The following is a 27,242-nucleotide window of genomic DNA, read 5'->3' on the forward strand; positions in this document are numbered from 1 at the left end:
GTTTTCTAGAGTTTTGAGCAAGTGTGAAAGCCCCATCGGTCAAACCATGCAAAAGTTTTCCCTCTTTGTTTTTTAAACGTCAACGATCTAACCTCTGACCTTTGGTGCAGAAGTTAATGGGAATAGAAAACAGTTGACTTGATCCCAGTCTTCAGCTGAGAAAAGAGAAACAAGGAGCTTGTTGGTGACGAGTGAAGTCCAACACAAGCTTACACAACAGATCCACCACACTGCCTCAAGAGAAACGCTTTCATAGTACACTGAAGCACTCGGCCATTTCTTACATGTGGAAACTGAGAGGTTCTTGAAGTGGCGGTGCAGGTCGCGTTTTCTGAAACATTGAAGCATTGTTGGGTTTAATACTCCGCTCCTGCCCACTGCTGTGTCAGAAGGTTTACTTTCTTCCTCTGTGACTCTCTGAATTGAAGATAATCCTTTCCCTTTCCTCGCTCTTTTATGCGTCTCTCTCTCAGCACGACTGCTGTGTTGATTTAGTGCCTTAAAAAATACAAACGTGCCAAATCCCTGTTGCACGAGGGTCCTCATTAGGACTATTTCTTAAGCTGGGTTTTTGGACTTTTTTATTTCTTGGTTTTCAGTATACAGTGCTTTTCTTTTCTATACAAGACGCCTCTATGATCCTCTAAGTTTGAAAAGGTCAGGAGGAAAGAAGTCTGAAACGACCCCTTTGTCATCTTTCTGTCACTTTTGTGTCCGTTCAGGATGATCGTCTGTAACCAGGTGATGAAGTTCATCCTGGACCGGATCGACAAGGATGAAAGGCAGGAGACCAAGAGGAGGAAGAAGGAGGAGGTGGTGGAGGCCAAGAGGAGATTGGCTAATGCCAGCAAGCTCTCCTCGCTCCTGTACCGACACAAAGAAAGCCTCAAGATGGAGATCCTGAAGAAGCGCGCGCTACTCGACAAGGAGCTTCAGCTGGAGGCCCAGGTATGACGGGGGCGACAAGATGTTAGAAAAAATAAGGAGGGAATTTGTATCCACTCAAATTTTTAAATGACATCATCTTATTCTTAAAAGATCGGAGCTTATGGCCTCATGAATGTATCTTTTCAAGTCGTTATCAAACAGAATTGACCTCCAAATTAAGCTTTTAAGCGTGCTAAACTCATGCTTGGATATTTCTCTCCACAGGAGGAGCTAAAGAGGGACCTGCTGCGGATGAGGAGGGAGAAGGAGAGAGCTCAGGCTGCAGCCCAGCAGGCCGCCCAGGCTGCTGCAGCTGCTGCCGCCGCGTCTGCCCGCAACCAGCAGCAACACTCGCACACGCACGCCATCTCCTCCCAACACCACGCCACGACCGCCGCCTCCACACACAAGAGGAAACGAGAGGAGGAGAGAGAGACGGCAACGCCGGCCAAGTCCAAGAAGAAGAAGATGATCCTGACGACGAGCACCAAGGAGAGCAAGAAAGACATCAAGCTCTACTGCGTCTGCAAGACGCCCTACGACGAGACCAAGTATGACCATAACCCAACAAATACATTCAAATATACAGTATGGGGAAATGTGTCCTGTTTCAATGTCTAGTTTGAAGTTTTTATTTACATTTTTCTTGGATTTCTTGCTCACGGTCCTAAGTGAAAAAGTTTTAGATTACATTTTAAAATGTGTGCGACAACCCTGTGTGGAACAAAAGGACTTGATTTCATCAAAGGTTTGTTTGTGGTTTAAGTCGGTTGGTCAAGTATGACATCATGACTCAAAATGGACAGCCCTCCTTCCTTTTTTCCAATTTAAGTTCACAACTTAAGTCACTTTGTGTCAGTTTGGCGCCCCCTGTGGCAAAACGGTTACTCTTATCACGTTACTGATTTTGTCCTGTAAATGTTTCAGTAGTTGTTTAAAAAAAAATCTTAATACTGCTTTCTTTTAAAACTCCAACAAAGTCATTGTGAATCTTTGCTGTGGAACGTTTAAAAAAAAGTCTGATTCTGCTGTGCTGTTAATCACTTTGTGACAGCCCCCCTGCCGCTGGGGTTTATAGATTTTAGGAAGACATAAGTGACGTTGTCTTTTGTCTCCTCTGTGTCTGTAAAGGTTCTACATCGGCTGCGATCTGTGTACCAACTGGTATCACGGAGAGTGTGTGGGCATCACGGAGAAGGAGGCCAAGAAGATGGACGACTACATCTGTGTGGAGTGTAAACGAGGCCAGGAGAGGAGCACCGAGGAGCTGTACTGTATCTGTCGGACGCCGTACGACGAGTCCCAGTAAGGAGCGATGTCTACGTCTTTCTGCTTTTCTTCATGTATGATATGAAGCTGCATTATTACATGCAGGACGATCTCACAGGTCGCCCACCCGCTTGCTTTGGTTGAATCTTCCTGAACATTTTCTGCTGCGTTAAGCTCAAGCTAATTTCTCACAGACATTTTGATATGGGGCTGGCAGGAGGAAGAGCTGGTAAAATTTGGGTGAGAGTTCTGTCGTTTGGGCTCACCATGAAAAAGTTCAGGGGAAAAAAAACAATCAGGAAGTTTGTTTATATTTTTACACCACGACTCTATTGACTAAAGGCCCTGACGGTGAGGGATTATCAACCTAATGTTTGCAGTGTGTCCAGCTCTGTCTGCCTTTTTACGCCCGATTCGACATGTTGAACTGTCGTCGGTCGGCGCTGGCGCGTTTAGTGAGAGGAATCACTCTGATTGGCTGTTCAGCTAAGCGACTCAGTGCACGAGACTAAGAACAGAAGTGACCAAAGCAAATAAACAACTTCAACTGTTTATCAGCCATTATTCTCGTTTAGAAGTACCTGTATTACGAGTGGTGAGCGGCAGCAGTGGGAAATTGTCTCCTCGTATCAGAACAACAGTTTATACATCCGCAATTCTCATTGTCCTCGTCTTCTTCCGGTTTCCCCTTTTTGGAATGACGATTACAGACTACAACAACCTGCTGGCATGGAGAGTAATGGCCTCTCACACATGTGCAAGAGCGTACGTGGTGGTTGGCCGGTAGCTGAAGTCTTTGCTGAGTGTTTAAGTGCAACTTTTTTTCCTTTGCCGTGTGCTTGGTGTGTCGGGGCCTTTATGTAATAACGAGATGAAACACGACATCACAAGTAAAGTTGAGTCCTCACTTCCTCCACAGGTTCTACATCGGCTGCGATCGCTGTCAGAACTGGTACCACGGCCGCTGTGTGGGCATCCTGCAGAGCGAGGCCAACCACATAGACGAATACGTGTGTCCACAGTGTCAGTCAACAGAGGACGCCATGACGGTGTTCACGCCGCTCACAGACAAGGACTACGAGGGCCTGCGGAGAACTCTACGCTCCTTACAGGTAAACTGGAGAGTTATTGTAGCGGCACAAACACTAAGGTCACGTAATTTCACTGCATAATCTAGTTTTTCAGAGGTTAATGTTGTATTTAATTTACTGCAGAATGACATGAACGCTCTCAGCTGTAGCGTAAGCAGCAGCGGTGTAGTGGTGGTTTTATTGCATGCTATAGCCCAGCGACCCCGCTGCAAACAAAAGTCCTCTGTGTCCGTCTTATCTGATGGGTTCGGCTCCCCAGAGCGCTACTTGGACAGCTGCCTGGCGTCAGTTCTTTTTTTTTTTGTGTGTGTGCTTCCCTCTCTTTTCTCTCTCTCCTGCTCTCCCCTCCTCTCTCCTCTGGTTTTGTGAATGTGTGAGGGGGGCAGAGAGACATAGAAGTGGAGCAGAAAGCAGGAGAGAACATCTGTGTTGACCCACCTGCTTCCAGTGTCATTTTCACGCTGCTGTTTGTTTTTACTTCACTGGTTCCAGCGTTCTCATGTGTCTTGTCTTTCTCTTCGTCTTCCCCCCTCCCTCGTCTGCAGGCGCATAAAATGGCGTGGCCGTTCCTAGAGCCAGTGGACACAAACGACGCCCCGGACTACTACAGGGTTATCAAGGAACCAATGGGTGAGTGGGGGAAATGTGTAAAAGCACTCAAACACAACAATGACTACAGGGTTATTGATCAGCAGGAATTCTGTCTCAACACCTTTTCAGTGTTTTTCATGCCACTCAGTGCTTTTAACTGATCACATATTCAGAGTATTCAAGGAGAATTCATGCAGAATGGATTGCAGCTGCTCGTAGCTCTATGAATTCTTCTTTTATTACTGCTCCATCAGAACATGCACAAACACGCCCATAAAGGTGTTGTTCCGTGAGCATGTTTGTGTGTGATTGTGGAAGTGAGCCGTCATCATCTGCACTCCCTGCTGCACAGTGGAGCGCTGTGCTTATCTTCCTGACGGAGCTCAGCTCTGCCATAATGCGATGAGGGAAAGCCGTGGTTCAGTTTATATTTCCTGAGAGCAGAGCGCTTCAACATTGTTTGTGGATTGGCAGACGTTTTGTGTTTTTCATTTAGTGGGTTCGTTATGGAGGGAAAATTAAGATCGGCCGAGACTCAGCACTGAACTAAATCCCAGAGACTCAGATTGGATCCCTACTGGGTCGATGCATTAGCCCGAGTATCGCTGTTTTGTTTCATAATGGCTTTAAGCTGCAGCTCGTCAGTGGAAGTAAGACTCAAGTCTCTCCATCTTCAACATTCAAACAGCCACCAGGAGGCCAGCAGGGAGGAAGCCCTCGAACTCAGATCAAACCGGCCATGTAAACGGGGACTTGCGTCAACAGGGCCTTTTTGAACTTCCACACAAACAAACCGTTAATGAGCTGCTCGGGGGCCTGACGGGCTCACTGTGGAAAGCGACCGGCTCTACACACAGCTCCTGTTGGCCCCGTCCTGGAAACTCTAGTCCTCCCCTCCCCCCCCCCCTCCCCCCTCCCCCCACCGCAAGAAAAAGACCCTGGTAGTTTTCAAAAAGAAAACAAAAAAAAAACGAGCATTTGGCTGAAGGAGCTGTAGCCGTTGGTAGATTTGAGAGGGCTTTGAGATGAAATCTGACGATGGGGAAGAAGGAGGTCTTTGATATAGACCATGAGGTTTGTAAGGCCCGGAGCAGCTGTTATGAGTCGGATATGTTTGTTTTAGACGACGCAGCCATGGGGACGTCGTGCAGAGCACACCACCAGCAGATTATATAAAGCCTGCGCTGTGTTCAGTTTCAGTTTTGAATTACAACCATAGATTGCATGTAATAAGGACGCAGTCTCAGTGACGTCACCAATTGGATTCTGGAGACATGTTTTGAAGCCTAATGATGGCGGTCACCATTTTGGAAATGCTGTCTCCGCTTAGCTTTCGCTCAATCCAGAAACAGGCAAAGAGGTGGATTTTGGGCAGCTCTTAAACCTTCTGACAAACAGCTACAATGTACCCACCTGTCTGTCAAATAGACCACACCCCTAAATATGCAAATATATGCATCTGACTACTCAAAGCACCTGTCCACCGCAGGTCACACCTACACATTCACACGCTGATGGTAGAGGCTGCTGTGTGAAGAGTCGATCAGAAGAAACTAATCCATTCATACACAGTCGTTCACATGCTGCCGATGAAGCAATGGGAGCAACTCAGGGTTAAGTAACCCGAGGACACATCGGACATGTGGCTGCAGGAGCTGGGGATCGAACCCTCGACCTTCCAGTTGAGAGACGACCGACTCTACCAATTGAGCCACAGCTGCCCCGCTTATAAAAAGAGATTTTCACTATTTGTGCTATAATTGTATTGATTTGATCTAGATCTTTGCAAGATAACATCAGTGTCAAATTTTAACTGTACAACATTTCAAATATAAAATATTCATTTTTTTCATCATATTTATCAAGTGACGTCGGTCTCATGGTGACGATCATGTCCTAAACCTGTGATCGTGCTACGTACCAGGAGTGTATCTTTACATCCCCACTGAGAGCTCACTTTAACGTGAGGCTGAGAATCATCTGAACTTATCTGACCGTCAGCTGAGGACGCTCCCCTCAGGAATGAATCTCACTGATTGATCTGGAAGCCGAGTGAATGGAGGTTAAAGCTGGAGGGGTTTCTCAGATTTTTGTTGTCTCATAAAAAGTTCTCAAGGAAACATGTCAAACACATTCCACATCAGCTGCCGCCGCTTTGAGGCAGATTTGAACTGATGCGTCCACATATCTGATGACATATGTTCCCACAGTCGTTAACCAAGTATGTGTTCTTAAATCCTCTTCCCTCAGACCTTTCCACGATGGAGGAGAGGTTACAGAAGCGCGAGTACGTCAAGCTCACCGAGTTTGTAGCGGACATGACCAAAATCTTCGACAACTGCCGCTACTACAACCCCAGTGACTCGCCCTTCTACCAGTGTGCCGAGGTTCTGGAGACTTTCTTCGTCCAGAAACTCAAAGGCTTCAAAGCCAGCAGGTATGATAACAATGATGATGATGTAGAGATGAGGAGGATGAGAGGAAACACAAGCAGGTGACTTTTATAAAGAAAGCTAACTGAGACGCTCAGCCTGCAGGAGGAAATGTCCGAGAGTCATTTGTGGCTCCAGCTGTGTAGCCGACTCTGACCCCTGTGGAGGTCGTGTGGACGCAGTTTCTCCAATGAGACCAATAAAATGTAACTTCTCATGGAATATCTTTTTCCATGGAGCCTGTGGAGTTCATCGACTCCTTCATCTCTTTGATCCACTGAGTCTCCATCTTGTGTTTTTTCTCCAAACGTTCACCTCATTGGGTCGAGACTGAAAGCTCACACGGGCGGCAGGTTACTTCTCTCTCTCTCTACGTAGGGTTGACAGGATATCAGGATTAAAACTTGGAACACGATACAAGTAGAAATCAAACCATATCAGAGTCTGTTTGGTTACCACAGCAACAAATATAGCAGGCATATGCAGGCCCGCCCACAGAAATTGCTGGTCCTCTGAAAGACCAAGTGATTGGTCCCTCATTGGATCAGGACCTCCTAGATAACTTTCATCTCCTCCGCCCGGCTCTGATCAGCTTTTGGAGCTAACTGAAAAAAGTTACTGTTGGGGTCAAACGCCATCTTTCTTTCTGGCATCCTGACTTTTGTGCCGGTCCTGGCATGGCTACACCCAGCTCGCCATTAGCCTAGTGGCCTAACGGTTCATTTCAATGGGCTCGCCCATAACTTAAACATTCCAAAACAAAAGGTTAATACAAATTTAAAAAAGAGGGAATTTACATTTTGAAAAAGGCAGCACTTAATAAAATGTGTTTCTTTGGTCTTTATAAATAAAGCTGAGTATTTAGGTTAAAAAAAATGGTTATGATTGTTTAAATTAGGATGGACCATGTTTTGCCCAACCGTATGTGCCTGGACCACAGAAACCCCCCTATGGGCGGCATTGGTCCTATGCACCCAAATCACCAGAGCTTTCCAAGCAAAGTTTTCCTTTCATACTGTTAAAATGCACAGATTCCTGTCTCTCTCTCTTCAAAGATTAAAGTTAAAAATACAAGTTAAGGGGGGGCCCGTAGCATATGGTTAGTGCATGCGCCCCATGTACGGAGGCTGTAGTCATCCAAGCAGGGGGCCCGGGTCTGAATCTGACCTGTGGCTCCTTTCCCGCATGTTGTTCCCCACTCTCCCTCTCCCCATAAATTCTGACTCTATCCACTGTCCCTTCTCTAAATAAAGGCCCCATATTTTTATTTTTAAAGCTTTTAGATTCCAACAAAAATTAAAGTAAGTCCTTTAACATCATGTGGACCTTACTCTGTAGAACGAGTCGTCTTTAAAAAAAAACACAGACTTGATAAATCTCCACTTATCCAGTTTTAGGTGACAACATTGTCCCGGAGTGTTTTTCTGCAGACTGTGTGAGCTTTCAGTCTTAACCTCGATCCTCTACAGTTTCATGTTTGCTGTCGTCTTCATTCAGCCTCTGGCGGGCGGTGGCTCCGCCCCCTAGCAACATGAGTTTAAAAGGCTCAGGTCCTGCTGTGATGTGATTGGTGTTCTGGCTTCGGCTTTCACCAACTAAAGAAAACAAAAATTATCTTACTGAAAATCTGAATCTTTACAAGATGTAACATACAAACACGACTACATGAGGGCCATGTTGAAAAACTAATCTGAGATTTCAGGACTAAAGTTCATTAATGAGAATAAAGTCAGAATATTAATAGAATAAAGTCGCGTTAGGAGATTAGAAATCTCAGATATTCTATCTTTAATGTGGCCTGAATACTGCGTCAAAGTAATATAAATATCAATGTGTGAAACGTTTGAGCCCGTTCTTCTGGGTGTTGTTGGTGCAAACGCTGCAGTCTGGACTGAACTGATCCTTGGTCACTGACTGACTGAGGATCGGGGTGTAAACCTTAACGACTCCTCTATCTGCTGCGCTGGTTTGTGTTAACTCTCACCTCACTGCATCGCTCGGGCTGCCTGATGGGATTGCTTTGTGTGGATGCAAACTACAAGATTTAAGCCACAGTTTGGTCAACATTTCATTCTTTAATTTAGTTTTTACTGTAGAACAAGCTGACATTTCATTTACATGACTTTTTTTTTATCACAGCAGCACAAACATCAACAGTACAACAGCTTTCAGTAGCAGCTCACGCTTCCTTATGCAGCGGTCTTTGACCTAACATCCGGTGTTTCCATGGCAATGATAAACATATTGCGTCTACAACGACACGTCCTGTTACAACTATAAAAGTACGGATTTCTCTGGCTTTGATTACTATTGGAAATATTTAAGCTAATCTAAGTACTCAACAAAAAAATGTAACGTGTGTTTAGTCCATCTTTTATTAATCTAGATATTTTAATGTAAGCATTCTGTGAAATTCTACATATTGTGCGTTTAACCGTTTGACCGCCCTACTGAGGACGCAGAGCTGCACGTGACACGCTTCATTGGCGCCATGCCAATAGTTTGGACCAATGAATGATGATTGCACTGAGTCTTGTGGTTTGCATCAGCTTAATGTGGCTGAACTGTGATGTGCTTCACCCGCCTGTATTTACACCATCCATTCTCTCTCTCTCCCTCTCTCTCTCTTTTTCAGATTGTGATGTCAGACTCCTGGGTGCCGAGGTCACTTTTAAACAAACAAACAAACAAAAAACAATAATTAGCTTTTCCCCCCGATGGTGCTGTTTTTACTTGTTTAAAACAGCGATGAAAAAAATGAGTAAGAAATGAATATATTGATCCACACTGTAGGTGTGATCCATTTTTATTTTCAAAAGAATTCATCCAAAAGTTTCTACTGGCTAATTATGGCAGCCATGTTGGTTACTCAAAGCATTCAAGGGAAATGTATTTTCTTACACTTGCTGCAACAGATGACTGATATTTTGTTGATGTTTGAGTTGGATAAAAAAAAAAAGAATATGAAGTTTAGTGGATCTCTTTTTTTTTTTAGGTGAAAAAAAAATAACTGTCTGATTGTGACTTCAGTACGACACACGTCAACACACAGCAGATAACTTCTCTTTGATTGTCGTCGATCAACTCGGTCGTTAACATGCTGCAGAAAAAACAAACATTTTTACCTCATTTCTTAGCCGAGAGTTTTTAAAAAGAAAAGCATGCAACGTGTTTTGGTTCCTTTTTATTGGCTGTACCCGTGTATATTGTTCTCTCATGTGAATATTATAACTTCTTGTGAAGGACTATTTTTACGTTCTGAAGTAAATAATGGTAGGTCTGTAAAGATAGATTGGAGCAGACTGTAGTGAAGCTTTCCTGCGGGCTCTCCACTTTAAATAAGTCCTTGTAAATACACCGTGGGGCCGACGACGTCACTCAACACAATTGGTTAAAATTTCACCAACATGGCTGCTCGGCCTCCGTCAAAGTGTCTGACCCACTGGCATCCTATCATGTTTTTGTTTGTTTCTTTTTCTTTCTTTCTTTTTTTTTTTTTTGTATTTTCCCCTAGTGCATATTTTTGTCATATTGTAAAGCTTTTAATAAAAAAAAAAAAGGAAATGACAAGATATCTCCCAACTGTTTCCTTCCTCCTCTTTTTGTTTCTGTTCACCCCGTCTCTTCAGGTCTCATAACAACAAACTACAATCAGCCGCCTCTTAGCTCCCTCCTAGAATCCAAGCGCCAAAAACAACACAGACAAGGCCTCGTGGGTTTCCTTTGAATAATAAATCCTTGTGGTTGCACCGCTGTGGAAGAGAGACAAACACCTCTTTTTCATCCGAATGTTTCTGGGACATAATCGGAGATATCCTACCTTCAGACTGGGCAGGATGCAGAAGCAGGACCCCCAGACTCTGCATCAGGAGAAAGATCTGGATCATGGGAGCAGACAAAGTTTTGATCCTGAACCGACTCGTGTTCTGATCCTGTAGCTGATCACTTCCTGTGTTTGTGTCTGCTTCGATCCTCTCGTCGAGACGTGCAATGTTCATTTCATGCTGTCATTTTTTTTTTCATTCCATTAAAACGAAAGTCCCGTCTAAGGTTGTCAAGACACCAGATTTTTAAACTGCTATCTGAATCTAGCAAAAATAAGATCTTGATACCCGACAAAAAAAACACCAGTCTTCAGGCCTTTGCAGGATGAGTCCGGTTTTTTCTATGCATTTTTTTTTTTTGGATATCTGGAGAATATAAACATAACGCAGAGACACCTTGCAGTCGATCTTCAACAGCAGCTGACAGTATGGGGGGCGGGGGAGAACACTACAGAGACGCACACACACAGGGATGGATGCGAAAGTAGATGATCAAATTTGTTCCGAAAGAAATAATGACTGATGAAAGTTTCTGAGTCAGTGGGCAGACATGATTGACACAGTGAGATCATCTTTATTTTTTAATGTGCATCAATTTCAGACAGAAACAAAGGGACTCGGTGTGCAATGGCCTTTAAGCGCCAGATGTTGAGTAATTGTCTTGTCTCTAATTACCAAAAAAGCAGGCTGACTCCTGCACAAATTCATTGACAACATGTCAGTATTGAAACGCTGCCAACATGTTTGTGCTGACTCTTCGGCTCGCTTCATCTCCCTGGTAATTTTGGATACCATTGATCACTATAGTTACAGAAATTGATGGTTTTAAAACACATGGTTTTTAAAAGTATCAGAGTATAAAAAATATTGACAACCTTATTCCCCTCCTCCATCAGAAATGTCCATAAAGTCGGACTGTAAGTCGTCCAAACGTCTAAAGTTTGATCCAACTTGGATTGGGTCAAGTTGTTCGAGATGTTTCCTGAGAAGCCTCTTAGATTAGATGGTCAAACTTATTCAAAAACTTTGAGTTCAATTGACTTGTAGCTCAAAGTTATAACTATCATGACCTGGATGAGTGGGAACAATCAGAGAAAAATTGCCTCATTTTTTTTTACGTCCGTCTAAAATCACCATTTTGAGTTCTGCAGAAACTACCCTTGCTTCTTTTACCCCGCATGGAAAATTAAGTGATGTTATAATTTTGTCTGGTAAGTCTTAAAAACTGTGTCACCTCTATTTTCACTCTTGAGTCCACTGCAGCAGGTTTTTGACGAGGTCATTGTCACTGTACGCTCAGGGGGACCTTAGGGATCTTTGATGTTTTATTGCTAAGTTTAATGTGTTCAGCAGAGAGCGTAAGAGGCATGGCGTCGATTTCTTTGTCCAACCAGTCAGCTCCCTTTTGTCCACGTCTTGGCTACAAATAACATCACAGGTGCGACATGTCTGCGCCCATAGTGGCTTCACTTTTGAACAACAAAAGGAGACAGAGACTCGCTGTCCATATTTATATACAGTCAATGATTGATCAGGTGATCTGATCCGAAGCTTGATCCAAAGGCAACTGGGCTTGCTTGAAGATGTTGAACTCAAGAATTCAAGATCTTCAACCAAGTCCAGTTATTAATTACCATGACCTGGATGACTGAGAACCTTCACAGGTGATCTGATCCAGTTTTTCTTGGAGTGGGCTGGTATCAGGGAGCTGGATTACATCATCCCAGGTCGAAAAAAGGTGTATTAGCAAATCTGGATCTTTCTTATCGAAGGGTGTACTGCCCAAACTCTAGTAATTCAAGGGGTTTTCATTTTGTCTGAGAATTGCAAAAATTTTGATTTTTATAGACGGAAACACCCGGAACAGGCCATCCCACCCACCTCTTCCTGCCCTTCATTCTGATTTTTTTCGATTTTCTGTTCTTCTGAAAGTCACAAGACGAATGCACAGCATTTTCTTTTTTTTCATTTAGTTTAAGATCACGGACAGGAAGCAAAGAAACGAGATCATTAGGCCCAAAGGGAAGGTGAAATTTGTTGGAGGGTTAAACTAACTGGTCTGTCCTGAACCTTCCCCCGTCATCAGACTGTCTTCTTACATCCTGTCAGTCTTTAAGTCTCTGTCCCTTTATCTATCAGCCACTTCTTCCAACATATTTCATTGAAGCTGACAGGTTGGCTCACGTGTCTCTCAACTCGCCCTCAAACTGTGGTTAAGTAATTGGATAATGTACTTTTCCACTCAGCATCATCTCAGTTATGTTGCGGTCTGTGGCAGCATGTCTGGGAGGAGAACTCGAGTGGGGACTGGGGAGTCTTTGTACGTCGGGGTTTGTATGAAAATTTTATAGCTGCACTTTGAGCATATTTGGGAACATTTTTGTAATCTGTGTTTATCATTTTTGTAGGAGGGGATCGGTCATGAGACACACATTTCTTTTAAGTAGTTAAAAACTGTTAAAAGTTCAAGCAAATAGTTCGGTTTGCATCCGCAGTTTTCATGAGTAGCGGAGTTGAGAGATGATGTAGCTCCTGTCTCCTTTTCTGTGATTGTCTTTCACACAGATGTCTGTCACTTTGTAATCTGATGATGATGATGACGATGTGTTTTCTCCACTGTTTGTACTCTATTGTACATAATGGCTGTCCAAATATGTAGAGATACAGATTTTTAGAGCAGTAGAAACTTTTATTTTTCACTCTTCAAACCAGCAACTAAGCCCGCCTGTATATTGAACTATTTTTTCTCTTGTATTCTACATTTAGGTGAAAATGCCCTTTTCATAAAAAGTGCTGCATATTGTGAGCATAAAGGTTTTTTTTTAACAGGGTACATCGACACGGTGGACTCTTGTAAAGAGTTCTTCTTGTTTTTGTAAGAAACAAAGCTCTTCAACATAACTTCTATATTGACATTGCATTATTATCTTGTTTTATTTATTCATATCTACAAAAAAAAAAGGTTCTCAGTTTTTTTTGAGTAATGTTGAAGAAACCGTAACTGCAGATAAAAGAAGTATTCTATGTTTTTAACGGATCATTGAAACTCCCAAGAGATTCTCTTTTGTACTTGATAGGACATTTCATCCTAGGTAATAAAGTAATGTTTTTGACACCATGTTACTACTCCTCGTGTTTTCTTTTATTTTATTTTTAAAGGAGCAATATGTAAATCGGTCCCCTAGTGTTTAAAATTGGTACTGCAGTCCAAATTCAAAACATTGTAGAGAGCTGTCTCCCGCCCGCCCCCTCCTCTCTAGAGTTGATGCTCACGCAGGTTGCCATGTGGTGGACACTGAAGCTTCAGTGTTTAGCCAGCTCTGCATCGGTCTGTAAACCTTTCTGCGTTCTAACCTCTCTCCATTTTTCAAAAGCATCTCCAATATTGATCCTAGTTTGAGCATGTTTCTGCTCGTGGAGCTTATTAGAAACATGCAGAGGCTTTTTAGGTCGGGTACAATCACTTCTATCTGAACCAGTTCTCTTGCCCGCTTCCATCACTGCAACACCTGTTGGTTTGACCTGATAACTGCTCTAATATCTGGAAACTGAGGGGCTTCCAAAACGGCCGTGTGGGGGGGCCTTAAAACCGCCTACCTTCTCTGGTCCAAACAAATCCAGAGCATTCAGGACCAGAATCTAAAGTTAGAAGGAGGACATACTGGTTGCTGCATTGTTGTCAGAGAAGCCAGCACTTCAACATAGCATGTTTCCTTAATGTCTGATCATATAGTAAGATCACTTTATCATTTAATCCACTATATCTTGCTGATTGGACCTTTAAAAGGTTATACACGTTTAATAATGTGCATACAACTTATATTGAACTCAAACATTTCTTACATTTTTAGTAAGTGTATTTATTAGTGTTGTAATGATATGCCACCGATCCGGTTCTATGACCAATTTTAACATTAAAGAGCAAGTGAATTGGTCTGCAGAGCCCTGGATCAGTAAAAATGTAACATGAACCGGTCGATTGGTTGATCTTGACATTATATGCAAACGTATAAAACATGGACCAATGTCCAAAACTGCGGGAATCAAATACAATATTACAGTTCTTAAAAAGAAAGTCTTACTGACTAAATGTAAAAAACAGAAACTTTCTGAGTGTTTGAATGTTTGTATGCTTTGAAGAAAAAGTATAATGGCAGTTAGACAATCTCACCAGGTGCACGGCAGGGTTAAATTGCTAAAATGCTAACTTTAGCTAGCGGCAAGAAAAGCAGACCTGAGTATTAAACACTTTTCCCAGGCACAAATCAGTGAAGTATTTGGTTTTAACAGCATCTTTGGCCCGTTTTATTTCTTGGGATTCCAACCGTACCGTGTTGTTGAGAGCGATTAATTTCATGACAAGCTTACTAGCAGCTAAATCATCGCAAATATTCCCTGTCAGCTGGAGGTCTGAAGATATTTCCTCCCAACGTTTCTTTCATGATCTGAGGGGGAAGATTAATAGTCGTGCCTGTTGTTGGCATGGTGATCTGTCAGTTTGTGCAGGTAAAGTCAGGAATTAAAGTCCAGAAGTCGGGGAAATCCCAAAATCTCACAATCAGTCGAGAGCAGCTGATCAGGCCGTGGTCGACCGTCATGCCTCAGCGTACACTGCACAAAAAATCCCACAATCAGGCTGAAATTTGACCCAACTTCTAAATCAGTCTTACCACTAAAAATCGGGTCTTAATTGGCCTGAAATCGCACAGTGCACACCCAGCTTCAGTGAATGAAACTGGCCTTGTAAAGCAAATTCAACCCACAACATAGCTGGTTTTTGGCTTCGAGGGAAATATGTGTGATATGTGATCCAGATCCACAGACCAATTAAAACATGGATGTAGTCTCAATGACGTCAACCATTGGTTGCTGGTGTTTGGAAGCCCAACAATGGTGGTCTGGTCGCCATATTGAAAATGTTGCCTCAAGCTAATTTTCAATCAATCTAGAATGAGATAAAGAGCTGGCGGGCCTAAAGCGTCCAGGCAAATAGCTACAACGTGCCCACCTGCCGGTTAACTCAGCCACACCCTGAAATATTTATTTTAATGAATAAATATTTGGCTAATTGAAATCATGGATGATTATTTAAAAATCAATTAATCCCCGTATAGTGTGTGCCCATAAAGACACAAGCTTTCAGACCAAATTGGTTTTTTGACCTATGATGTAATCATGGTTATTCCTGCTATAAAAAAAAATACATTTTAAAATGGGACCTAATGGGGATTCCCTGTCGTTTGGAGCCAACCTCAAGTGGACACTCAAGGAACTGCAGTTTTTCGTACTTCTGCAAGTTGCTTAATTTTTCAATATCAGTTTGAAGTCTTCCACTTGAATTGAACCCTTAGCTTAACTCTTTTTGAGCTTCAGTTGAAACCTGTGTGACTTGTGGACACTAAATGACGCGGTCATGACCCCAAACGCACTCACACTAACTCATCCTGTGATCAAATTACCACCATGACACATTCAGCGTTCAGCGTTGACCTTTCACTCTCCTCGCACACCCTTTTTTCCCCCACCTCCCTTACTCTCAACTCCCCACTTAAACCGCTAAATGAATCCAGAGGCTCGCACAAACGCCTAAAACACAGCCAATAACCACAAGCCCCAAGTGGTTTCCATCCAGCATCCGCACCTCTTTCGCTCACTCCCCACTTGTGGTTTGGGGGCTATCACACAGGAAGCAACTAAGAGATATTACAACCTCCCCCTCCTCTCTTCTCCTCCCTCCTCCTCCTCAACATCCTCTGTGATCAGGAATGTCCTCCCGCTGCGATAGTAGCCAAGATGTGGAGCGGGCTCCCGTTTCCTGCCCGCCTGCATCTGTTCCCTCCAGCGCTGATCCCAGATAGAGGCTTCCTCGAGCCTGGGAACTGACCGGCCCAGCTGACAGACGTACAGAGGGGGAGAAAAGAGGCTTAGCCCTGCCTGCCTCCACATCCAAGTTCCCAAGTCAGCCTCTCTTCCCGCAGGCCAGACAGAGACCAGGGTTGTTAAAGTCTAATTAGAGCGTCTTACTTTGGGGGCTCCTTCTCATGCAATCACTGGGAATGATAATGAGGATCGATGTTTCAGTCAGTGAGCAGATGTACTGTATGTGATAGCGTGAGTGGAGGGTTGGTTTGAAGACAAATGAAGATTTCCCACAGGGTCAAAAAGTACGAATCACATACACTTTTATTATCTGGTTTATGTTTAGTAAAGCAATGTAAGCATTCAGTGCAAATCTTTTCCCATTCCTCAGAAGCGTGAGATCAAGGTCATTGTACAATCAAGCGAAAGATTTCTGATTAAATAAGAAGCTGTCTGTTTGGAAAGACAGACCCTCTCCTGTTTCAATCCCCTCGCTGTGTCATTTTACATAACCTTCTTTATTTTTCCTCCACCTTGCCCCTGCCTTCCGCTTACTCTGATCCTCCCTAAATACTCTAAACACCCCCTTTTTTTTTTTTTTTTTAGCTTTGGCCTATGTAGAGGAGAATGTGTTTGTGTGTAAGCAAGAAAACAAGATCCACCCCAAAGAGGTGAAGTGAAGGAGGCACTTGTGTCCAGGTGTGGAGAGGATCAGATTCCTGCGATTGGATTTATGCCGTAGTCCCTACAACAACAAACCCCCCTCTTCATTCAGCAAGGCCCCTTTTGATGTCCCGGTCTACTCAGGCAGATATTTCATCGTGGACACATAATTAAAGTTAGAAAAACAAGCCGCTCTCAGGACAAGCGAAGGTCTTGTGCTCTCTTTTCTCTGCTGAGGTTTGTGGAAGCTTTTTTTTTCAGGCCCTTCATTCCCTCCCTTTTGTCCTTGGAACAATAACAGTGCATTTCCTGCTACTCAAAAACAACCACAGTGACAACATGTACGGGATCGGGGTGCAACAAAACAATACTACTCAGTGCAATACAACATTATGCATTCCTTTCAATTTAGATACATAAACCATCAAATCTGCATGATTCAAATAATAGACTTGTACGTTGAGATCCAAGACTCCTACTTGGTCTTAAATGTAGACAGCAACTGGAAATTAAGACTGATAATTTTCTATGACCTCCAAAGGCAAACAAAGCCATCAGCAACAAGACAATGTAATTATAATTTGTAAATGTTTAAGGCCTGAAACCGCTGCTCCAGTGTAGGTGTTGGATTATTAAACTGTCTTTTTATTTTTTTTACATTTTTAACAGCAAAGATTGATTGATTGATTGATGGATTGATTGATTGGTGAGACATTAGACTGTTCAAAGAAATCAAAATGAGATTTTTTTTGTCAGAAAACACAGCCTACACGTGGGAAGGATCTGCAACGAGATCAGGGCTTGAGTCCACAGCTGGAAGCGTTCAGAACCTCCGTTTTAGAGCGCTTCTCACCAGCGCTCATTGTTGCTAGGTTATGTTCATTTTTGAGCTTCCCTCGGTAGTGACAGTTAGGTGTATTTTAGATAGCTCCTTGGGTTAAATATTTGCTTTAATTCAAGGACATATCACCAAGAAAACATCAAAACAATGTAAAGGAGTCGTGTTCTGGCATCAGCAGCACACCTGAAAAAGTGGAGTCATACTACCATCTCCAGTCCCTCCACGTCTTGATTCTGATTGGTCGGTGAGGGAGAAGTGACATTGACAAGCACAACAGTTTAACTGTTTCAACTGAGACCGCTGTGAGTGCAGTGGGAACAAACTGCTGTCGCGACGGCATTTTAGCTCTCAGGTTGCTGAGTACTGAAAATGCTGAACTACTAGGTTTTGTATTGAAAACAAGCGCTGCCAGTGCATAACGCTGTCTGTGGACACAAGGCCTAAGTGATACTGCTTTGTCCATAGGGGACGCCATCATTGACACAAACGGAAAGTTCCTCACAGGAGATTAAATAACAGTAAGAATAACAAATAGTGTTATGATTATAAGACATATTTCCCAATATAATTTAAACATTTTCAATTTGGGGGCTTCATGAACCAGCCATGAATTAATGAGGATTCGAGTCGAGCTGCTAGTTTGAAACATGATTATGGTGCTGATAGGGGCTTCTTTGATACCTAAATGTTAGCAAATTATCATTAAAGAAACACTTAAATTAAGCAACTTGTATTTTCCATAAATGCGTCATAAGTCGGTACTTAAAAGAACTAAACAAAAGAGTAAGAGAAAGATGACCTGGACACAGAAACACGATAGCGGTCCACAAGAAAATAAATCCACGATGTCTGAAAAGTGTCTTCTGTCTTACACAATACTGGGGGATACTTCTTAAATTCAGGCTGCAATGTCTCTTCCCCTGCAGCAGGGGGCGATAGTCCGGTCTTTGGTTCACCTACACCTGGAGCGGGTTGCCTCCAGGGCCTTCTGGTGCCTCCGTTTGTTGAACCTCTTGACATAGTTGTTACTTCGCAGGAGGCCATCTCCAGGCTTCAGTTTACCTCCCAGGAGGTTCAGGAGGTCGGTGGGAAGATGGCGCCTCCGGTGGTAGATCTGGCCCATCACAATGTATCGTGTCCCTTGGTAACACACATGGGAAATGTTGAACAATTTTCATGTTTTCACCAAACATAGTCGTTACTGCTTTGGCTGACTCCAGGAAAGCGTCTGCCTCATGAGAAAATTTTGAAAGAATTTTTGTCGTGAAAGTTATTATCACACTGATTTATGTTTAAGCGCTCTTTTCTTTCTTATTTGATGCTTTAAATGGGTTTAAAGAAATGCCATGATTGACAGCTCTGTTTATGAATGGGGCTCCTACGACACAGCGGTGTGCATAAAAATGAGCAGATAAGAGAACAAATGGGGTGATGAAACGTAACAAACACTAACACAAGAGTCATTGAACTCTCCATAACCATGATTTTTTGTTTCAAACCGACACAAGAGTCCTTTCTGCTGTCAACTGTACCCAACCAAAGGATCTATGAGGTTTATCGGTAAGTTAAATGTGTTGGGTTTTTTTTAGAGGAAGCAGCATGATGCAATTTGAATTGGTAGAACCACTCAATAACAAAGTGTAAAGATAATAGGTAATGCGTATATCACTGTAGTTTTTCTTCTTAGTTGGCTTTCGAGCCCAGCTATTACACTCACCAAGTTTGATGTCAGGGCAGGGCTTGCTGCATTTGTAGGTGTCCAAGACCAGAAGGCGAACTTTAAAGAAAAAGCTGTCTGGGGTCACGTAGAGACGACTCATCTTGTAGAAACCGTCGCTGCTCACCATCAGAGTAATGAGGCGGATCCCTTTACGCAAGACGTCAATGTCGTGAACAATTCCGTTGATGGCTGTTATAGAAAAAACATCATGCGTCAAATTGTTGGAAATTCATTGAGGTTAACTTACAGTTAAAGGGCACCATGATGTTTTTAATGGATTAGTTTGACATTTTCAATAAAAGGCTCAGTAACTTTTTTGCTCAAAGGGATGGGAGAAGAATATACCATTCTTTTGGTAGCCTCAATAAAAAGCTAAGAAATAGCCTGCGGTTTGCTAAACTAGCTTACAACATAGGTCGCCAGCTTCTTTAAATGGTGACAATATTAACCAATAAGCACTTTTAGAGGTATATAAAAAAAGTGGTTTGCTAAGCAAGCTTACAATACAGTTTGCCAGCTGCTTCAAACAATAACTTTATACACAAAAAGCACCTTTAGAGGTGAAAATAAGAAAAATGGTTAACTAAGCTAGTAAACAAATACATTTGCCAGCTTCTTGGAAGTCAAAAATTTAAGTGGTAGCTAGTTAAAGTTAATATAGCTAGCTTTCAAAGCAGCTAGTTTCACAGACATCAAAAAATTAAACTGGTCAGCTAAGCTAGCCTACAAAACAGGTAGTCAGCTTCTTTGAACAGTAACTAGAAAAAAGTACCTTCAAAGATAAAAATAAATAAAAATAAAGCCATGAGCTAAGCTAGCTTACAAAACAGCCAGCTTTTTCATCAAAAATACTAAAGGCGCTGCCACACTAACTTACAAAACAGTTTGCAAGCTTCCTTGAACAAGGACAATCCATCAAAAAGCTCCTTTAGACGTGACAAATTAAAGCAGTTTACCTTTGTTTTAACACCAAGAAATTACATATTAAAAGTGAGCTAATTGACTGCTGATGACCGAGAGCGATTTCATTAAATTAACAAAAAAATTTAAGTTTTATTTCTTACTTTCAAAATCACTGGAATGGCTTTGAATGGAAAAAAGGTTCATAAACGAAACTCAAATTTAAGAACTACTATGCTAACAATATAGACCAAATGAAAATGTCGAAAAGGCTGGAGATAATGTGCTTACAAAACATTGTAGTTGAAAAGTTTTTAAACTTGAAAAACTGGATTATTGTCTCCATTGTATACGTACCAAACTCACTGTAGCAGTAATACTCTCTCTCTTCCTTCTCCTTCCTGCACTCGCTCATGCAGAAGGCGTCATGGGTGAAGTCAGAAGACTCTGCAGAGAAGAACACAAGCAGAGGAGGTGATGAAAAATGAGAAGAAGACGAAGAAGAAAAAGCCAGACTCATTCCAGCGTCAGGAGAGAGAGGACAAGGTTGTCATTACAAAACCCAGGCGCTACATTCCTCTGCATGGGACTGAAGGAGGTGGTATGTCAGAGGGGATTCATCTGTGGTACATTTTCCATCTTAATTATAATGTGAGAACACACTCACTTACTTTGCGTCAGTTGCATGTTATATTTTACCTCCCATAAGACTGCCAACAAATGGAGACATTTACAGACAGGGGTGGTTTTTGACCATCTCTGTCATTAACACTTACCATGTGTGTTTGTGTGTGCATGTGATAGAACTTTATGACTGACCTATTTTCACATAAGCTATGACAAATTATTTTTGATGTTTTTTTAAAGCCATAATTAGACAGGATACACAAAAGATTGTCCACAGTGGGTGCAAAAATCGACAGAAACCAAAAGTCCCTCAGAGGAACTTTAAAATAACAGTGAGAATCAGGGGCGTGTCCAGACTCTTCACTATGGGTGGCCCAATCAGGGCACCAGGGGTGGTATAAAGTGAGTGTGCACACACAATGAATGAATTTCATTTATTTGCCCTCAATATCTCCACTTGTGAAAATAAATATTCTTATTTGAATTCATTAAGGACTCAAAAAATGTCCAAAGTCACAATTTAAACTACTTAAACAACAATATGCAGGAAATGGGTTTGGTGTGCTTTGGCGCCCACTAAAGGTCTCTGAGGGCAATTGCACTGTGGTAGATAACATAGTGCTGTTACGACTACCCCAACGTGCATTTCTTTACAAGCAGATGGTGTGAAACTGACAAAAAGTTAAACAAATAAGTCGGCAGACAAGGTACAGAAATATTACAGGATTGTGTGAAAATGTGTATTCAACTGTTACCATGGCGTTTTCACATTAGGCACGATTATTTTGTATTGGTTTGCAAATCCACCAATATAAAGAAGCAACCATGGCAACCACTTGCATCATCAACTGGACTACATGTCTCGTGCGGACAATGGAGTCTATCCCTCTTCCTCCTTCCACATCTACCTTGCAGCTCAGAGGAGGAAATGGGCCCTTGCGGTGCAGATACAACATTTTTTGGAAGAGACAGGAGACGTTTAGAATTGCGTCATACAGTATAGCAGCCCACTTCCTTGACTTATCACGGCGCTCCCATTGACCAGGCTGAAGTACACATGAATCGTGCCCGAGACCTACTCTTCAAGCAGACTAGTGTCCAGTACACTTATGTTCACACTGATCAAATGAACCCGACTGGGGGTCAAATGTCCCTAATGTGAAACTACCCTTAGCTTCTTCTGTCACCTTCCTCTTCCCCTTAGCCTCAGCATTTGTATTAAACAGAACAAAGACGGGTTAACTAGCTTATTTTTATAACTAAAGGCTGATGTGGAAGAAATGCCATCCTCCCTGTTGAAAGTTATGATGCTATCAAATCGACCTTTGAAACTATTTTAAAATATAACAGTTACATATTGTTGCGCACTTGCAAAAAGACATTCCTTGACCATGTTTTGGTAAAAGCAAACACATCTAGTTAGTTCATTGCAAAGAAGTAAATCTGCATGAGTTTTCATGGAAATTTTAACGGACTCATTCCTGCCCTACACAACTGTCTTATTAAATAGATGTGCAAAGAAATTACTAATATAAGACCTAAGATCACAAAATATGCTACATTGACATGTTAAAAAAAATTACAAGCAGCCTGTTGCAACACAGCTCAAATCTGACAAGGTAAATAGCCAATCATATTCTAGGACTTTAGGATGGCACCTGGGGAGGCCAATCAGATTTCAGAGGGGGTTATGCCACCCTTGGCCTTCCTTTTGTAAATGTTTAAGGCCTGAAACCGCTGCTCCAGTGTAGATGTTGGATTATTAAACTGTCTTTTTTTTTACATTTTCAACAGCAAAGATTGATGGATTGATTGGTGAGACATTAGACTGTTCAAAGAAATCAAAATGAGATTTTTTGTCAGAAAACACAGCCTACATGTGGGAAGGATCTGCTGGGCTTGAGTCCACAGCTGGAAGCGTTCAGAACCTCCGTCTTTCTCCCTGGTTAGGGAGAAACCAGCTTTGTATCAGTGCAGCTTGGTTTCCTTTAGTTCCTTGAACCAGCATGCCGGATTGAGTTATTTGATTGTGTAATATCCTATTCTAAAGGTCAGGATGCAAAGATTATTACTGGTAATAAATACCCAGAATTTGAGCATCAAAGAATTTCCCACATGGCTTAAAATTTCCCATAACTCTTACATAATTTACAATCATTTGAAATATTTAATCCCGGAGGGGAGTTTAAAAAATGATACATGTGGAGCTCAAAAGAGGAACAATCATAGATCCTGATTATGTGGACAGCTCTGTTAAAGGTCAGGATACATAAATCCTCCCGTACCTCGCCTTAAGATGTCAAACTGGTAGAGCAGGCTGGAGGAGCGCCGGTTAAAGACCACAGGAGGGCGGCTGTTGTTCCGGGTCGCTGCACCAATACCCGACTGATAGAGGCTGGACTTTCCTGGCCGGTTCTCTTCTGGGTCCAGACGTCGGTTTGGAGGGTCTCTGCGTGGGGAAGGTGCTGGTTGATGCGGCTGAACCTGGGGTTGTGTTTGGACTGGAGGCCTGGGTCTGGAGTTGGGGTGTCCCTCTGGTTCGCTCTGCTGAGGAGGACTGATGTTGGACTGGGTGTCCTGGTTTGGTTTCTGCACAGTGCGGTTGTTGTTGTTGTTGTTGATGTTTGTGGCAGCTGCTGTGGATGCTGTCAGCAAAGTTTTGGGGAGCAGACCGGCAACTTCCCCTCTGGTTTTCTCGCTGTTGTGCTCCACCAGACGGTCGCTCTTGGGGCCCTTCTTGCTCTTGTTGTGCGGGCTGTGGTGGCGAGGGAGGGGGGCCAGGTCACTGTGTTTGGGCCAGACGGCTGAGGGGAGAGGATGGAGGGTGAACTTGGACTCGCTGGTCTTGCTGCTCTTCTCGAGAAGCTCGTTGATTGGCAGGGAGGGCTCTTTAAGCACCAGCCAGCTCTGGTTACTCGGTGCAGGGTCAACAAAGCCGGTCTGACCCTTTTCTATCAGAGTGTACAGCTCTAGGACGACACAGACAGAAAAAGTGACCGTCAGAGAAGGGTTGACACAATACAATACGATACCCTTTTCTATGAAAGCCCTCATGGACATTGTATCCATATATTTTATTTTGCAGTTTTCCTGAGATAACAAGTTTATTTATAGCTTATTTTCCCCAGATCTCAACTTAGGCTATTTATCTCAATTTCGCAGGATATAAACGCTGGTTTTCTCAAGATAATGAGCACATTTCAGCTGTTTTCTCAAGAGGAAAACAAGCGTTGTTATCATAAGACGTGATAAATGACTTGAGATCTCCTGAAAACAACCAGAATGAACTCATTATTTCTGTATTAATAAAAAAGTAAGGATGTATGTCCACTTAGGGCTTCTGTATGCTTCGATACCATGGCAACAAAATAGTCCTCTCGTTTTTAATTACAAAAACAGACATACTCCTGCACTCTGTCTAAATTGCAAATATGTCTGCAACGTTTTGAAACTGAAACTTTGCCCATCTACTGTATTTAAAATTTAGACATCCCCTTTCTCTTTCTCTTTCAGCAGCTTTCAGTTACAATTACAAATAAAGAACCAAATTGTTTTTTTTAAAGCTCTGGTACTTTCTAAATATCATCCATCATTTTATTGTTTTAAAAGATGTGGCATCCAAAGACCCAAAATTGTGACAACCTTGCTTCAGAGGGACATTTTCTTCCATTTGATTTACCACATAACTGTTGAATGAAAGCCCCTCTGCACCCAAACTAACATACAACAACAGATCATTTAATTTACTAAATAACTTTGGAGGAACTTTTCTTAATCTTTCTTTTTAAAACTGATCGTATCGATACTTTTTAGATTTTTTAAGTTTTATTGTTGGGCTTTTTTTTTACGCCTTTATTCTAGAAATAGGATGGTGGATAGAGTCAGAAATCAGGGAGAGAGAGGAAAATGACATGCGGAAAGGAGCCACATGTCAGATTTGAACCCGGGTTGCCCGCTTGGAGGACTACAGCCTCCATACTTGGGGTGCACACACTAGCTAACTAGGCTGCCGGTGCCCCATATTGACACTTTTTAAAAAAGATTTATCACTAACTTTCATCATGAGGAATTTTATAAAACTTTAAAAAATGAATTAATCTTTGAATTTTTAGGTTGGAAATGTCCAACTTGCTAAAAATCTAGAGTTATGACATATGACACATATATATTTATTATAAACAGCCATAGTCATACAATTCTCTAATCCTTCAAAGTCTTAAAAGGACTGCTCTTTACGTCACTTTAATCTAAATCACATTATCGTTTGGGATGTAATATTTTCCCAAAGGTATTATGACGACAATGCACCACAGACTTTTGTACCTTGTGAAGTATTATAGACTGATTGCAGAACATAACTGATATGATGATGGTTATTTACAATTCTAAAATTCTAATATCTAAATATTTTGCTGAAATCAGAATTTGCATTTTCAGAGCATGCAGCTCTGAAATAATACATTAAAAAAAATAAAACATGCATTGCCAAAAGAGAGCATTTGATTTGCTAGGAAATCTGAATCCTCCAAAATCAAAATTCTAAATAACTACAAATCCGTGCGATTGAAAATCTTTGCACTCACCGTTGACAACATGCTCCTCTGCCTTGTCAAGAGGAAACCCGAGAAACAAGAGGAACAGAATAATCCCTGTCATCCTGGTTTGTTCAGGATGTGAACACGCATTAAGGTCTGCTGCAGAGCAAGGGAGTCCTGGGATTTTTATAGGGGCCGCTCAGGAATGAGAAGGGACGGGGTGGAGAGGGAGAGGGAGAAGGAGGTGGTGGGACGTCCCGAACACAGAAATAAAAATGACACTCCCTTCATTCATTAACGGATTCCATTCCAGAGCAACATGACAGGGGGATGTTTTCTAAGAAAGCCGCTGCTGTTGTTGTTGTTGTTGTTGTTGTTCCGTCTGTTTGTTTGTCTCTGTCTGTCTGTCTGTCTCTCTCTTTCTGTCTCTTCCTCTGTCCCTTTTTTTCCGTCTCAGAGAATCAGCAGGATGAGTCTGCTCAAGGTTTCTGCCTTTTAGAAGGATGTTTTTCCTAAATTTTGCAAAGTGCTGTAAATCATAAAACAAAGAGTCTAGACCTTCTCTTTTTGTGAAGTGTCTTGAGATAATATTTTTTATGGATTGTGGCTATACGATTGATAGAATATAGGAGAGGATACCAGATTTACCTTAAGGTAAATGGTGTTAAACACAGGGTTCACATTCCTTTATGTTGGTCGTTTAATTGCTTGTTTATTTTTATTTATTGAAAATCCAAGTCAGGGCAGATGCTATCAACCCTTGTGTTATCATTATTCTTGATCTCAGGTGGAGGTAACAGTTAACCTGAATATAAAAACATAAATGAGTCTTCACTGCTCTCTGGGGGTCACTGTGTGGAACTGCAGACGTGATACATAATACTGTATATTATGAAATCATTTTAAAATATGGTGACCAAACTGACAACATTTGGGCTGGAGAGCAGCTGTGACCTGTGCTCCACTACAATAAAAACATGTAAATTATTCTCATACAAATTTCTGCATAAATCCTCTCAAGAGTATTAGGATACACATTTATTATAACATTATTATATATGAATTGGTAACCATCAAAATAATGAACTTTCATTTTTGTGGTTGTTCTAATCAGATTTCTCAAGGTGGACTTTGGGCAGAAATGTTCCTCTTAATTTGACAAATACGCTGTCCTTTACCTTCTTTCTTTTCCTTAAAAATGTATTTTTATTGATTGAAAGTCAACAATGGAAAGGACTTACAGTGAAATATAAGTCACAAACAAACCAACCAAGCATAAAACAAGCCTGACATACTCAACAAACAACCTCAGCTGCTCACAAAAGTGATTGTCTGAATAATAATAATAATAAAAAATTAAAAAAAATAGCTAAACAAGTCATGGTCTCCTCAGATATAACAGTATAGTGAGTCTAAACAAATATTTAGGTAGGGGTTACAAAGCGTATAAAATACTTGAAGTACCCGTGTTGATAATTAAACCCACAGAAACCATTTAAAGATACAATTTCAAAGGATTTATGTTTAAATATGTACATTACACACTGGCTGGAGATGTTAGCTGACCGGTTTATTTTAAGGTACCAATGATGGGCTTTCGTGTTTCATTCAATCACCACTGCAGTGTGAAAGACGATAGTTTCTGAGAACTGAAAAGAAAGCTAAATGCGACCCAGATGGGACTCGAACCCACAATCCCCAGCTCCGGAGGCTGATGCCTTATCCATTAGGCCACTGGGTCATTACGTGGCATCTTCTGTAATACCAACACTATCACATCAAAAAACAAACAGACTCAATGGCGAGGGATCACGTTTCAGCTTCTTGCATCTGGCGACACATTATACGGTAGACAAAATAATACAAATGGCACCGTAGACGCTTCAGATATGTCCGCGATAGTCTACAAAAAGAACAAAAAAGGGGCCGCGCAAAGATTCTCGCGATATTTCCAGCGGTTGCC

General features: G+C 42.0%; 2 protein-coding genes and 1 non-coding gene across 3 annotated transcripts in view; 1 reads left to right on the top strand and 2 right to left on the bottom strand.

The window, feature by feature from the left end:
* LOC109989059 (nucleosome-remodeling factor subunit BPTF) overlaps window positions 1–13,252 on the top strand; it is a gene marked incomplete in the record, with an annotated part of 51,080 nt that extends 37,828 nt beyond the window's left edge. The window contains 7 exon segments of the mRNA XM_065954574.1: window positions 723–948; window positions 1,153–1,478; window positions 2,059–2,232; window positions 3,116–3,308; window positions 3,833–3,917; window positions 6,129–6,315; window positions 9,940–13,252. Coding sequence (XP_065810646.1) covers window positions 723–948; window positions 1,153–1,478; window positions 2,059–2,232; window positions 3,116–3,308; window positions 3,833–3,917; window positions 6,129–6,315; window positions 9,940–9,976 — 1,228 coding nt within the window.
* Window positions 13,253–16,299: 3,047 nt separating this feature from the next.
* Window positions 16,300–27,226, bottom strand: LOC109989058 (UPF0450 protein C17orf58 homolog). Its single transcript, XM_020640666.3, has 5 exons — window positions 25,328–27,226; window positions 23,030–23,713; window positions 20,475–20,564; window positions 19,215–19,406; window positions 16,300–18,637 (listed from the first exon to the last, which is right to left on the bottom strand). Exons 1-5 carry the CDS (start codon window positions 25,398–25,400, stop codon window positions 18,450–18,452), a joined length of 1,227 nt encoding a protein of 408 aa, XP_020496322.1. The 5' UTR covers window positions 25,401–27,226; the 3' UTR covers window positions 16,300–18,449.
* trnar-ccg (transfer RNA arginine (anticodon CCG)) lies at window positions 26,948–27,020 on the bottom strand. The gene has a single exon. It is a non-coding gene; the product is annotated as a tRNA-Arg (tRNA).
* Window positions 27,227–27,242: the final 16 nt, after the last annotated feature.

This window comes from Labrus bergylta, chromosome 1 (assembly GCF_963930695.1).
Source record: "Labrus bergylta chromosome 1, fLabBer1.1, whole genome shotgun sequence".
Taxonomy (NCBI): domain Eukaryota; kingdom Metazoa; phylum Chordata; class Actinopteri; order Labriformes; family Labridae; genus Labrus; species Labrus bergylta.

What these genes read in the sequence shown, in the direction of transcription:
- LOC109989058 (XM_020640666.3), bottom strand. Translation starts at nt 25,400, where the DNA reads ATGACAGGGATTATTCTGTTCCTCTTGTTTCTCGGGTTTCCTCTTGAC. An exon ending in TTACTGCTACAGTGAGTTTG is followed by an intron (nt 19,407 to 20,474) that starts GTACGTATACAA and finishes TTTCTATAACAG; the next exon opens with CCATCAACGGAATTGTTCAC. An exon ending in CTGCCCTGACATCAAACTTG is followed by an intron (nt 18,638 to 19,214) that starts GTGAGTGTAATA and finishes TGTGTTACCAAG; the next exon opens with GGACACGATACATTGTGATG.